The sequence below is a fragment of the Salvelinus sp. IW2-2015 genome, linkage group LG8, assembly GCF_002910315.2.
Source record: "Salvelinus sp. IW2-2015 linkage group LG8, ASM291031v2, whole genome shotgun sequence".
Lineage (NCBI taxonomy): Eukaryota > Metazoa > Chordata > Actinopteri > Salmoniformes > Salmonidae > Salvelinus > Salvelinus sp. IW2-2015.
The window spans coordinates 33,694,622-33,707,741 of NC_036848.1; the positions used below are offsets into that span (position 1 = coordinate 33,694,622).

Sequence of the window (13,120 nt, forward strand, 5' to 3'; positions counted from 1 at the left end):
GTGAGTAATCTTCTACTTACCCAACAATTGATCCATAGAGATGGAGAAATGTATGAGTGAAGGTACATACTATACACTACATACATATTATGACATGGCTAGAAGTAACTGATACGGAGATGCAAACTACTGTCGTCGGAGAGGGGGAAACGTTCACTCGGTGGGAATCACTGACACTGTTCTTAACTAGGACACTACAGCTCTCTCTCATCTATAGTAAGATACAGTACTCCCGTGTGGTATTACTGGCCTTGATATAAAGCAAACTGCACAGASCACTCATAAATCAATGGTGAAGTAGGCTGTCCTGTTTTTTTTTTTAACACAATTTGTATAAGCAGGACTTTTACTCACTCACTTTATTCAAATGTTTTAATATTACCATATTTGTTGTAACTCAAGATATGCCGTAATAGATATGTAACTAATAAAGATAAATGATGAACTTAGACATGAATGGGGATTTTGCTACTAGCAACCAGTCACATGAACCATGAACAATTCAATAAGTCTGATGGAGCATCATGCAAATGCCTTGTCTTGTCACACTGCAAGGGTCCAAGGGGACTTGGGATATTCCCCCTAAGTGCATTGAACTTTCTCATTATATATTCCCATCGCTGTACCGGAGTAATGAATAATGATATAGTTTGTCAGCTATTCTAGTCCTTCAACCAGTCTAAGACTCCTTAATCTGTGTACCGTAGATAATGATCCATTAAGGGAAATCAATTTGGCTTCACTGATACAATTTAACACAGCAGTCAACAGAAGTTTTTGTTGGTGTCTAGGAGTTTGGTATCTCTCTGTGTGCTCAGTGTTAAATCATGCTGAGGATTTGAGAGTATACCCATGTTTTACATTTTAGTCATTTAGCAGATGCTCTTATCCAGAGCAACTTACAGGGGCAATTAGGGTTAAGTGTCTTACTCAAGGGCACATCGGCAGATTTGGTCACCTAGTTGGCTCGGGGATTCGAACCAGCGATCTTTCGGTTACTGGTCCAACCCTCTTAACTGCTAGGCTACCTGTTGACTCACTGGACAATGCTTAGCCATGGAAGTCATGGTATGATTTGATTATTGCTCCAGGTTCCAAATAGCTGGACTTGGGTTTAGCCACAGGAGTTGCCATGGATACTGTATGTCTGATGATCTTGTTTAGCAGATATAGTAGATTCGGTAATCAAGTGATACAAGTGCACCGGGTTTTTAATTAGATTCACATTTTAATGTTAATGAGCAAATGGAATATTGTCGATTTTTGTTGATATTCTGCCATTATATGAGACTGTTTGTGGGGCAACCCAAGAGAGGTATTGCATCCTGACATTTAAAGCTTGTTATTTTCTCTATCTAATGTCTTTTTGCTGTCTCTTTCTCAGCCCTCACTAATGTGAAGTTATGGGCCATCGACCGCCAGTGTTTCCAGACCATTATGATGAGGACGGGCCTCATCAAACATGCCGAATACATGGAGTTTCTAAAGAGGTGGGCTCCTCTCTCTTTCTCTCGCTCTCTCGCTCTCTCTCACTCTCTCTCGCTTTCCCTCTCTCGCTTTCCCTCTCTCTCTTTCTCTTTCTCTCCCTCTCTTTCTCTCCCTCTGTCCTCTACCTCCCCTGAGATGCCATTCGAGCGAGGACTGAGGTTTGAGTGACTGTCCCTGACAGTCACAGAATCACCTTCCCCCTCTTCCCGTTTCCTGTCACTGATGTCTGGGTGCACTGTTCAACAAAGACACTTGCTGGATGCATGTTCAAATGAGCATCAGGTGATTGTGCACTTCAGGTCTTTTATACTAAATCTATGTGTTACCACTTGGAACTGTTAAAACACCAGTTTATTGATCATTATCATACTATGTTTGATATCACTCTCCTCTTTCTGTTCACACAGCTGAGTCTAATCCATGCTAACCCATTGGCTGAGACTTTACATATTGATTTCACATTTCCTTTCTTTCTCAGCTTCAGACCTGCCTACTTTTAACTTAGTTTTTGTGTTTAATATATAGTAGGCTTACCAATGGGTTTTCTGCTCTTCAACAAACAGCATGACGTCCCTCTCAGACCAATATATTTACTCTCAGTAGACATACACAATACAGTAGATGATGAAATCCCCCTTTTCCGAGCAGGCAAGTCTTAGCGTGCCGTAGCAATAACAAAGGACATCGTCATCCCCGAATGAAGATTTCCCACCCAGTGATCAACTGTAGTGATTCAGATGGAAAGTCCACAACAGCTGTTTGACCACAAATACTCAGACAACACATTCCAAACACATCCTCAAGTACTGATTTTCATACACAGACTCTTTAAAATGCCTGTAAGTGGCCAGGGCTGGAATTTGCTCCAGTCTCCATAATGAAATAGAAAATTGAGGAAGAATGTTGCACCTATCTCTCCTGCCAGAGGCCCTGCTTGTACCCTTTACTGGAAGTTCTGGACCCGATGATATCACATGCAGGGAAAGAGGAAATTGATTTGGATGAAGTTGGCTTTTAGTGGTAAAATAAGATGCCTTTCTCCCCATGCACTGGCAGCTACATCCGACTGGTGCACAGGGGAGGAAGTCTCAAACAATCAATCAAGTCGTTTGACTTTTAATGGCTCCTGTAATGTGATCTCTGAAAATGCACTCAATTTGTAAGAAAAGATACCTTTTGTGTCACAATATTTGTGAAGTAGCTTCTGTCAGTGCATCTCTTCAATATAGAATGTCAAATATCAAACGCATCCATTTCGCAAGGAATCGTTTCCGTGGTAACAAGCAACTGTGTTTTTCGAAGAGACTCGGAAGTTGTCAAACTGACAGATTGTGTGTGTTTGTTTGTGCCCTTGTGTGCGTTCCAGCATGTTTGTTTTGTTTTTTGTGCGTGCATGTGTGTGCGCCTGCGTGTGTGTGTGTGTGTGTGCGCCCACGCATGTGCCCGCCCACGTGTGTGTGTGCGTGTGAAGTCTCTCTCGTTGAGGAGAGAGCATGCCAGAGGTATGTAAATATCTTTGAATCTGCCAAGAAAGCCTCCTTGAGCCTCCAGGAAGGCTTAGTATAATTGGCAGCTGCTCTCAGGCTCAACCTTAAACTAAAACCCTGTCCTGTTGTAAAAGAGGAAAAGAAAAACAAACTAACGTCACCCACATGTGAACATTGAGCTGTGGCTTACGACTGTGGTGATTCTGCACAAACTTCTCCCCACTTCAGAGGATGCTGGTGTTAGGGGAGGGTTAAAGCACGTGCGAGAATTGGTATGCCGCCACAGCTGTGCCTATATACATACGCCTGTGAAATGTATGTACCCGTTTTATCTTCTCTCTCTTTTGTCAGTCATACAGATTCCACTCTTTCATGCAACCTGCTGTGCTGGCTTTTACATAGATTCTGCATACATGCTCTGCAAGTACATTGGTCTTTTGGATTACTTAAAGAGATAGATAGGCAACAGAGAGAGTATTGATGATGTGAACCTCGTGAATACACCGTATTTATCAGTTGTGACCGGTGCTTTGTGAGTCATAAAGCACCACAGCACCTAGTTCTGTTCACCAGGCGAGAACAGCGTGAACTGTTGGCTTCACCTTCTGGCTGAACTCTCCAAAATAGCTAACTCTCGCTCCCTCTCCCCAACAGTGTTCCAACATTCCAAGGCCTTTCAGAAGAAATACTCAGCAAGCTAGCCGACGTTATGGAAGAGGTGAGTTTCCAAGGTGTCCTGGTTGAAATTAGCGGTGTTTGTGGCAATGGGTACTGATGATTTACGTCTATTTCATTGACTGTGTAATTGAGCAATTCTTTTATGAACCACATCATTACATAATGAGGAATTGATGTCCTGGAAAACTCCTAATGATTATTATACTGTGGATATTCACACTTTAAAATAGGTTTATCTGGAAATGTAACTACACTGCAATTTGTAGTCATTGCAATGTTCATACTAGTGGCAAGGATTTTCAGGTCTCCTGTCCTGGGCTGACAGACATTTTAATTGATTTGAGGTCTCATCTGTAGACAGTAGCTCACCAGACACAACCTGAGGTAAAAACTCACTGACAACCTGACAACCTCGGGTCTGACAACCTCTGGTCTGACAACCTGACAACCTCTGGTCTGACAACCTCTGGTCTGACTACCTCTGGTCTGACAACCTCTGGTCTGTCAACTTCTGGTCTGACGGTCTGACAACCTCTGGTCTGTCAACTTCTGGTCTGACTCTGACTGCAATAATATCTGTGTATAATTAGGAGACCACGTTACATGACCAGGAAAAATATCAAAATTAGACTATAACCAGAGCCCAGATTTACAGCATTCCTAGTCAGGTCACATGGACCGGAAAATCTTTCTTGCTCTGATCAGAATATCAGAATGCTATCAACAGTGTGTCTAGTTTCTGGTTGTTAACTCTAAATGACCTCTTGCCGTAGATCTATGAGTAAGAGGGAACAATTATAGTTGTAATCCCATCCTCAGAGCAGATTGCTAAGCCTTTTATTATTTACTGGCATGCAGATGGTTCCCAAAACTGTGGTAAGGGGTCCTCGGGACCACTCAAGCACCTCAGACATATTACATTAGGGATGCAAAAATGTATCTCTACAGTCTTTCACCTCCAATTTTTAAGCTCGTTCATTCCAGAACAAGCAAATGAGCTCTCTGATGTTCGTTTTTAATTGGATGACTTGACCCCCAGTATCTCGTTTCCAAAGTTTCCACAGAACATTTGGTAATGAAAACCACATAAATACATTTCTGGCGTGCTTTCTCTATCAAAGTCAAATGAAGTATTAGCACAAAAATCACAGGGGGATTTCTTCTTCTTTTTTGTATAAAAAAAAAAGATATAATAAACTTTTATGTAACTAGGCAAGTCAATTAAGAACAAATTCTTATTTACAATGACGGCTTACCCCGGCCAAACCCAGACGACGCTGGGCCAATTGTGCGCTGCCCTATGGGACTCCCAATCACAGTTACTAGTCCGGATGTGATGCAACCTGGAATCAAATACATTATGTCATTGTTATCTTAGTGTATAGGATCAATAGAGGATTAGCTCCATTACGAACACACAGCCTTATTTCTAAACCAACCAATAGCATTTATCTTGCCATGTTTTGTTTGTTAAAGTGTTTTTCATTGGCACCAACTGCTGCTTCTGAGTCACCCTGACTTCCCCAGCCCTTAAAGAACCACAAAGGAATTACATGCGAAGGGCAAACACAAGTCTGATTTATACTTCATATGATAAAACAGTATTTGAGGAGCAGTCATATCACAATCGTACAATCCACTCCATAGTTCCCTAGGTGTTTCAGATGCATACAACTAGAATTTATATTCTGTTTCTATGTTCAGACACAGAATGCCCTATTGGTTACCAAGACACTATCCCTCCGACTGACTGAAATAAAACATGAGGAAAACCCAGAATGTTCAAACAGTTGAGTGCATTGAGCTCCAAAGAGGGCTGATGATAAATGTGCTGCCATGCAGCGTGGTGGAGTTGGGTTACCCTGTAGGAGTGGGAGCAGGGGCTCTTCCCAGGCATGAAGTGCCCAGGGCAGGCCAACCTCTCCCCTCAGGCTCCCTCTCTGATCCCCCTTCCTCTGCACATCTACAGTAATCCTGCCTGCTCGGTCTCTGCAGATTACCCACGCCTGCTGGCTTACTGCGAATGTGTGTGTATGTGTGCGTGCATGTGTGTGCGGGTGCGTTTAGTTAAAGAGTGGACACCACCAGAATACGCTAGAATCAATCAGACTATATGCACCTGCAGAACGATCAAAGAATGGTATTCAACATGGAACAACACAATGCAGACAATCTCCTTGACCAGTTTGTTTGTTGTCATGGTGATTTGCCTAGACATGAAAATGTGATTGTAAAAATGGCATATTGCTAATTGCGTAGTTATCAATCGTTCCTTATTGAACCTGAGTGTTAACACCATCCTCTCTGGATGTGTGCTGTGTTGTGCCTCGAACTACAGTAGTGTTTAGCTTCAGTGTTTCCTGAAAGAATAGACAGTCATTGTACTAACATCAGGCTCAGAGATGGTATTTATCGTGATTTAAATGAGGAAACTCAGTTCTGAAGGTTACAAATGAGAACATTCGGGAACCTCAGGCAAAGCCATTTTTATATCAACATCTGTGATGCGTGGCATTTCATTGAAGACTCACAGAGATTTCTCATTACTTACTGTCACTCATCATTTCAGTCAAAAATCTGCAGACATCTATCTATGTGCATCCAGAGGAGRGTTGTAGCGTCTGTCTGTGTGTGCGTGCGTGCAGACAACTACTACTTAGGCATTCAAGTAGTAATGTTTTCCTCCAAGGAAGCCAAAGGGCTTCTTTGTGACATGGAGGCTGGATTGTGGAACAAATCACATTTTTTCATATAGTCCTTCTTACATCAGCTGATATCTCAAAGTGCTGTACAGAAACCCAGCCTAAAACCCCAAACAGCAAGCAATGCAGGTGTAGAAGCACGGTGGCTAGGAAAAACTCCCTAGAAAGGCCAAAACCTAGTAAGAAACCTAGAGATGAACCAGGCTATGAGGGGTGGCCAGTCCTCTTCTGGATGTGCCGGGTGTAGATTATAACAGAACATGGCCAAGATGTTCAAATGTTCATAAATGACCAGCATGGTCAAATAATAATAATCACAGTAGTTGTCGAGGGTGCAACAAGTCAGCACCTCAGGAGTCAGTTGGCTTTTCATAGCCGATCATTGAGAGTATCTCTACGCCTCCTGCTATCTCTAGAGAGTTGAAAACAGCAGGTCTGGGACAGGTATCACATCCGGTGAACAGGTCAGGGTTCCATAGCCGCAGGCAGAACAGTTGAAACTGGAGCAGCAGCACGGCCAGGTGGACTGGGGACAGCAAGGAGTCATCATGCCGGGTAGTCCTGAGACATGGTACTAGGGCTCAGGTCCTCCGAGAGAGAGAAAGAAAGAAAGAGAGAATTAGAGAGAGCATACTTAAATCCATACAGGACACCGGATAAGACAGGAGAAGTACTCCAGATATAACAGACTGACCCTAGCCCCCCGACACATAAACTACTGCAGCATAAATACTGGAGGCTGAGACAGGAGGGGTCAGGAGACACTGTGGCCCCATCCGATGATACCCCCGGACAGGGCCAAACAGGCAGGATATAACCCCACCCACTTTGCCAAAGCACAGCCCCCACACCACTAGAGGGATATCTTCAACCACCAACTTACCATCCTGAGACAAGGCCGAGTATAGCCCACYAAGATSTCCGCCAKSGCACAACACAAGGGGGGGCGCCAACCCAGACAGGAAGATCACGTCAGTAACTCAACCCACTCAAGTGACGCACCCCTCCTAGGGACGGCATGGAAGAGCACCAGTACGCCAGTGACTCAGCCCCTGTAATAGAGTTAGAGGCAGAGAATCCCAGCGGAAAYAGGGGAACCGGCCAGGCAGAGACAGCAAGGGCGGTTCCTTGCTCCAGATCCTTTCTGTTCACCTTCACACTCCTGGGCCAGACTACACTCAATCATATGACCTACTGAAGAGGTTGAGACCGAGTCTGCATCTCTCACATGGGTAGGCAGACCATTCCATAAAAATTGAGCTCTATAGGTGAAGCCCTGCCTCCAGCTGTTTGCTTAGACATTCTAGGAACAATTAGGAGGCCTGCGTCTTGTGACCGTAGCGTACGTGTAGGTATGTACYGCAGGACCAAATCGGAAAGATAGGTAGGAGCAAGCCCATGTAATGCTTTGTAGGTTAGCAGTAAAACCTTGAAATCAGCCCTTGCCTTAACAGGAAGCCAGTGTAGGGAGGCTAGCACTGGAGTAATATGATCAAATATTTGGGTTCTATTCAGGATTCTAGCAGCCGTATTTAGCACTAACTGAAGTTTATTTAGTGCTTTATCCGGGTAGCCGGAAAGTAGAGCATTGCAGTAGTCTAACCTAGAAGTAACAAAAGCATGGATACATTTTTCTGCATCATTTTTGGACAGAAAGTTTCTGATTTTTGCAATGTTACGAAGATGGAAAAAAAGCTGTCCTTGAAACAGTTTTGATATGTTCGTCAAAAGAGAGATCAGGGTCCAGAGTAACGCCGAGGTCCTTCACAGTTTTATTTGAGACGACTGTACAACCATCAAGATTAATTGTCAGATTCAACAGAAGATCTCTTTGTTTCAGAGTAACACCATAGGAGGGTTAACTGTGAATGAACTTGTAGATGGGGTGCTGTCAAAGGCTCTTATTGCAAGCTCCTAGAGCCTTGCAGTATAGGATAAGGAACATTCTCCTGTGGGAGCAGAACACCAAGGCATGATAACTGGAGAATCTACTTTAGAACACAACTACCGTGGAATCCCCTGGGTATACAGTGTGGCCAGTGGCTAGTATAATCAGAAGACATTGTGTTTGTACAAACGGCATCGTTTTTTTTCTTACTTTGTCTTCACACTTAGTTTAAGTGACAGACGCAATAAGAGCCTTTGACAGCACCCCATCTACAAGTTCATTCACAGTTAACCCTCCTATGGTGTTGCTCTGAAACGGATGACAGGCTCCTCAAGCACACTGGGAAGAGAAACAAATAAATTATGTCACGAGCCATATCAGCTGTAACGGAACAGCAGAGTAGGTCTTGGATTCTCATTCCATATGCAAATAAAAGGAGACTGGCACCCAAGTAAGAAAGGAACTGATTCTTGTCAAATTAAAGTGATAGATACGTAAAGTCAAGAAGTAACTGAGTGTTGTGAAGCAGAATGTTCTGCGTGTGCCTGAGCACCTTTTCATCATGGCACTTCAACCATGCCTTTCCTCTCTTTTAATGACTTGCCAATTACATCATGAGAAATACCCACTACCTCTGCTCCAAGACTACTGTTTGATGTTTAGCCACCATTCATAATGAAAATAAACTCTTAAGATTCTTCTGGTAAGTTATAACTTTTTAAAACTGAAACACATGAATTACTTCTAAAGAGGCCTTTCTACTGACTCACCAAAAGAAAAAAAAGAAAAACACCAAAAGAAAGATGCCCAGGGTCCCTGCTCATCTGCGTGAATGTGCATTAGGCATYCTGCAAGGAGGCATGAGGACTGCAGATGTGGCCAGGATCGTCTTCGCAGCGGTAGACCACATGTAACAACACCTGCACAGGATCGGTAGATCCGAACATCACACCAGCGGGACAGGTACAGGATGGCAACAACAACTTCCCAAGTTACAGGAACGCACAGTCCCTGAGGCTGGACTGAGGGCTTGTAGGCCTGTCGTAAGGCAGGTCCTCACCAGACATCACCGGCAACAACGTCGTCTATGGGCACAAACCCACCGTCGCTGGACCAGACAGGACTGGCAAAAAGTGCTCTTCACTGACGAGGCCGCGGTTTTGTCTCACCAGGGGTGATGGTCGTACTGCTCGTTCTGTGCGTGATTTTCTGCGAGACAGGAATGTCAGTGTTCTGCTATGGCCAGCGAAGAGCCCGGATCTCAATCCCATTGAGCACGTCTGGGACCTGTTGGATCAGAGGGTGAGGGCTAGGGCTATTCCCCCCAGAAATGTCCGGGAACTTGCAGGTGCCTTGGTGGAAGAGTGGGGTAACATCTCACAGCAAGAACTGACAAATCTGGTGCAGTCCATGAGGAGGAGATGCACTGCAGTACTTAATGCAGCTGGTGGCCACAACAGATACTGACTGTTACTTTTGATTTTGACCCCCCCTTTGTTCAGGGACACATTATTCCGTTTCTGTTAGTCACACGTCTGTAGAACTTGTTCAGTATATGTCTCAGTTGTTGACTCTTGTTATGTTCATACAAATATTTACACATGTTAAGGTTGCTGAAAATAAACYCAGTTGACAGCGAGAGGACGCTTCTTTTTTTGCTGAGTTTACTACTCATTGGAATGCCCATTCTTTAGCAGAAACCGCTCTAGACACAGGTGGTTTATTTCAATTTGGGAGAAAGAAAAACAAAGTCTGGGTCAGGCCAAAAAGTAATGTTCCCTTAAATTAGCTATTGATTTTTGTTCTTCTCCATCTTCATGGATTTTTCCCATGCAGTTTCAATGAATTCTGTTGCCATTTTCTCCCAAGCCTAAAAATACACTAAAGCAGAGAAATAAACTAGAAAGAGCTGTTGAAAGACAGTTCACCTTTGTCACTGCTGATGACTGATCCTCCCGACCTACTCTAACTGGTAAATAAATACTGACTAGGATAAACATGCTTTACTCTAAAAAAAGAAATTGGTGAGCTGTGTTTGTTTAACATCGTTTACTGTACAGTCATTCCAGAGCTGGAGAAACATACAGTACACACAGTGCCATGGTGCCTGGTATGAAGAAACTGTACAGTATCAAGAATGTTAACAATGCAGATATGAATCATGGTGGTATCAAACCCCCAGAATCATACTATGGATGTGTGTCCAAGCAGGCAGCAGTTGAATTGGGAGTAGAGGTTTATTTTTAATTCCAGACATCTGGGCTTGGTCAGCTAGGGGAGTGGGCGGCTATTCCCCGTTCCCACACTGTTCTGTTCTGGCCCATACAGAGCAGAGCAGAGCATGTCAATAGTTCACTGTTTTCCATCTGATGTGTGAGGGTAATTAAGCAGCTACAGATGTAGAATCAACATTTGATCGCACTGTTGCAGGAGAACTTTCTTGCATTGCAGGAAATGTAAAACTTGTAGTGTATTTGAGGTTTAAGAAGGCTTGTGAAGTTTCCATTTTCCACTTAGAAATCCCTACAAAAAAAAAGTCAATTAATCCACTTAATAATTCACATTTCCTTTTGCTGCGGGATTATTTTCCTGCTTTAGCAAACTGGCTCAAATTAAGATGCTACACCCGTATCACCAATCGATGGGTGGCAGATGATCACATGTTAAACTAAAGAGGAATGAAAAAGGAATGTTACCACAACCTGTCAATCATCATTGAATACAGAAGATTGGAAATAATGCAATGCATAGTGATGGTACATACACTACAGGCCATCATTTCCCCTTGATAAGCCTGCCCATTATACCAAGGAATCTCATTTCCGATTCATGACCCTTCCCTTCACTCCATCTTTATTGAAATGGTGCTGCTGTCTATTTTAAATTAATATGGGGGCTTCGAGCTCCAGTTGGTCTCTTTCTTCTTGATGCATGAAAAGTCAATGTTATTGGTTACCTCCAATCCATAAAAACATGCTATTATCTACTCTTACCTCAGACCTATTTATTTATCATGGCTAATGTACTTTTTTTAACACAATCATCCCTACTGTGTTTCATTATACCTTCCACCAGTCCACGTAAATCTAGTGCTACCTGTATAGGAGCTCAGTTGACTTCCTGCCACTCTGAAAACCGAACAGTGGGAGAAGAGCAGCTAAGCCTTGTCTGGAGTCCTATAGCCTGAGGGAACTGACCCTGAGCTGTTGCTGTGTGCTTTTCTTCCTCCCCGGCCTACAGAGGTGTAATGAGTTCGCACTCAAAAATATATTGCATAAAGCTTACTTCATTATTCAATGTTTAATTTTTTTTTCTTTTTACCGCGTCAGGGATCGTGCACACAGACGTTTCGCCTTTACACCCTTCTTCAGTGTGTAGGTACAATTTCTTTCATTCAAAACAGCATTTGTAAAGAACTACAGTAGAGAGGCAGGTGCTTCTAATCAGGGTGGCCACTCATCGGCCAATCAGGGACGTGGCTCTTCTGGTCTACCTGTATACAAATTAGTCACGAAGATATACAGAAACGTAGGGGAGCGGGCACGAAGGCCAACTCACAAATCAATCTGCGCAGGTGTCCGCTCATCTAGATACATCAAGATACATCACATCAATTCATCATTCAGACAAAGCCATTCATAAATATGTGGGGCCAACTCATAAACGATATGCAACATCTGATATGGACAGTGTTCTTGTGTAACAGTCTAAATGTGGCTTATAGGATGGAGGTGAAATCTATTCTTTGTTCAAACCGTGTGGAGATACAGAATGTAATGTATAGATCCACATGGCTTGTCTATGGAGTCATTTGTTGTCATAGTTACCTCCTCTAAGTGGTGGGTATACGTTTTCAATCAAGACGCAACGCAATTCATTCATAGAATGTTCTACTGTTCAATGAAGCGTCTCGCAGCTGGCGAGGTGATGTCTTGACGTCCAGTAGTAGATTGATGTTCTCCAAGATGTACTTTCAAGGTGCAAGATTAAAATAACTCAATGAAATGTCAGGAAGGAAACTCTGAGGGTAGTCCCTGATTGGTCCTTTAGAATTGCTCAGTGATACACAGTAGTGAGTAGCCGTCAGGGGGAGAATGAATGACAACATAAATGATATGTTAACAGAACATGAAATTAAAAGGCTCCTAGTTGATCTACTTATCACCCAGCAGTAGACGTAAAATGTCTCTCCTTCTTCATCTGAACACATCTGAGCAGAGGGAAGGAGGGGGTAATGATTGGAAACATGTCAATGCTTGAAAGGGAAACACTTCACATAAGAGCCCTGCTTCCTGCCGGTCTGATGTGAAGCAGCAGCAGCCCTATATCTCTGTTTCAGTCCCAGTCTGATCAAATGCAGGAAACGAGAATGTATCATTTTTAACATCACAAACTGATATTGATGTCATTCTTGTCTTCTTTGGTCTCGTCTGTCAGCACATGGTCTGTGTACACAGCGATTAGATTTTCCTAACTGATATTCCTCATTGTGGCAACTGGTGATGATTCAACATGATAGTTGCGTGTCTGACAGAGGCCCGTCCTCAGCCAGACCTCTTCGTCCAGTTCAGGGTGGTGCTGAGTGACACTTCTCTTCCTCTCCTTACAGACGCACTACGGGGACGGGGAGTACATCATCAGACAAGGAGCCAGAGGGGACACCTTCTTCATCATCAGCAAGGGGAAGGTGAGGGAGGACACCATCAACATCACGTAGATCAACCATTCCATTTTATGAAGAGCGGTGCATGTATTAATAGCAGAGGTGCATGTATTAATAGCAGAGGTGCATSTATTAATAGCAGAGGTGCATGTATTAATAGCAGAGGTGCATGGCGTCAGTGGGGCTAGGCAAGGAATGTCTACTATGGTGATTA

General features: G+C 43.4%; 1 protein-coding gene across 5 annotated transcripts in view; it reads left to right on the plus strand.

The window, feature by feature from the left end:
* prkg1b (protein kinase cGMP-dependent 1b) overlaps positions 1-13,120 on the plus strand; it is a 155,870-nt gene that overhangs the window by 108,219 nt on the left and 34,531 nt on the right. For 4 of the 5 annotated variants that reach the window (XM_023993141.2, XM_023993140.2, XM_023993138.2 and 1 more), the window contains exons 4-6: positions 1,385-1,490; positions 3,630-3,693; positions 12,853-12,930. In XM_023993141.2, coding sequence (XP_023848909.1) covers positions 1,385-1,490; positions 3,630-3,693; positions 12,853-12,930 — 248 coding nt within the window. Of the gene's footprint in view, positions 1-1,384; positions 1,491-3,232; positions 3,291-3,629; positions 3,694-12,852; positions 12,931-13,120 lie in introns of those variants that run through there. The other variant, XM_023993142.2, reaches the window with a different exon arrangement.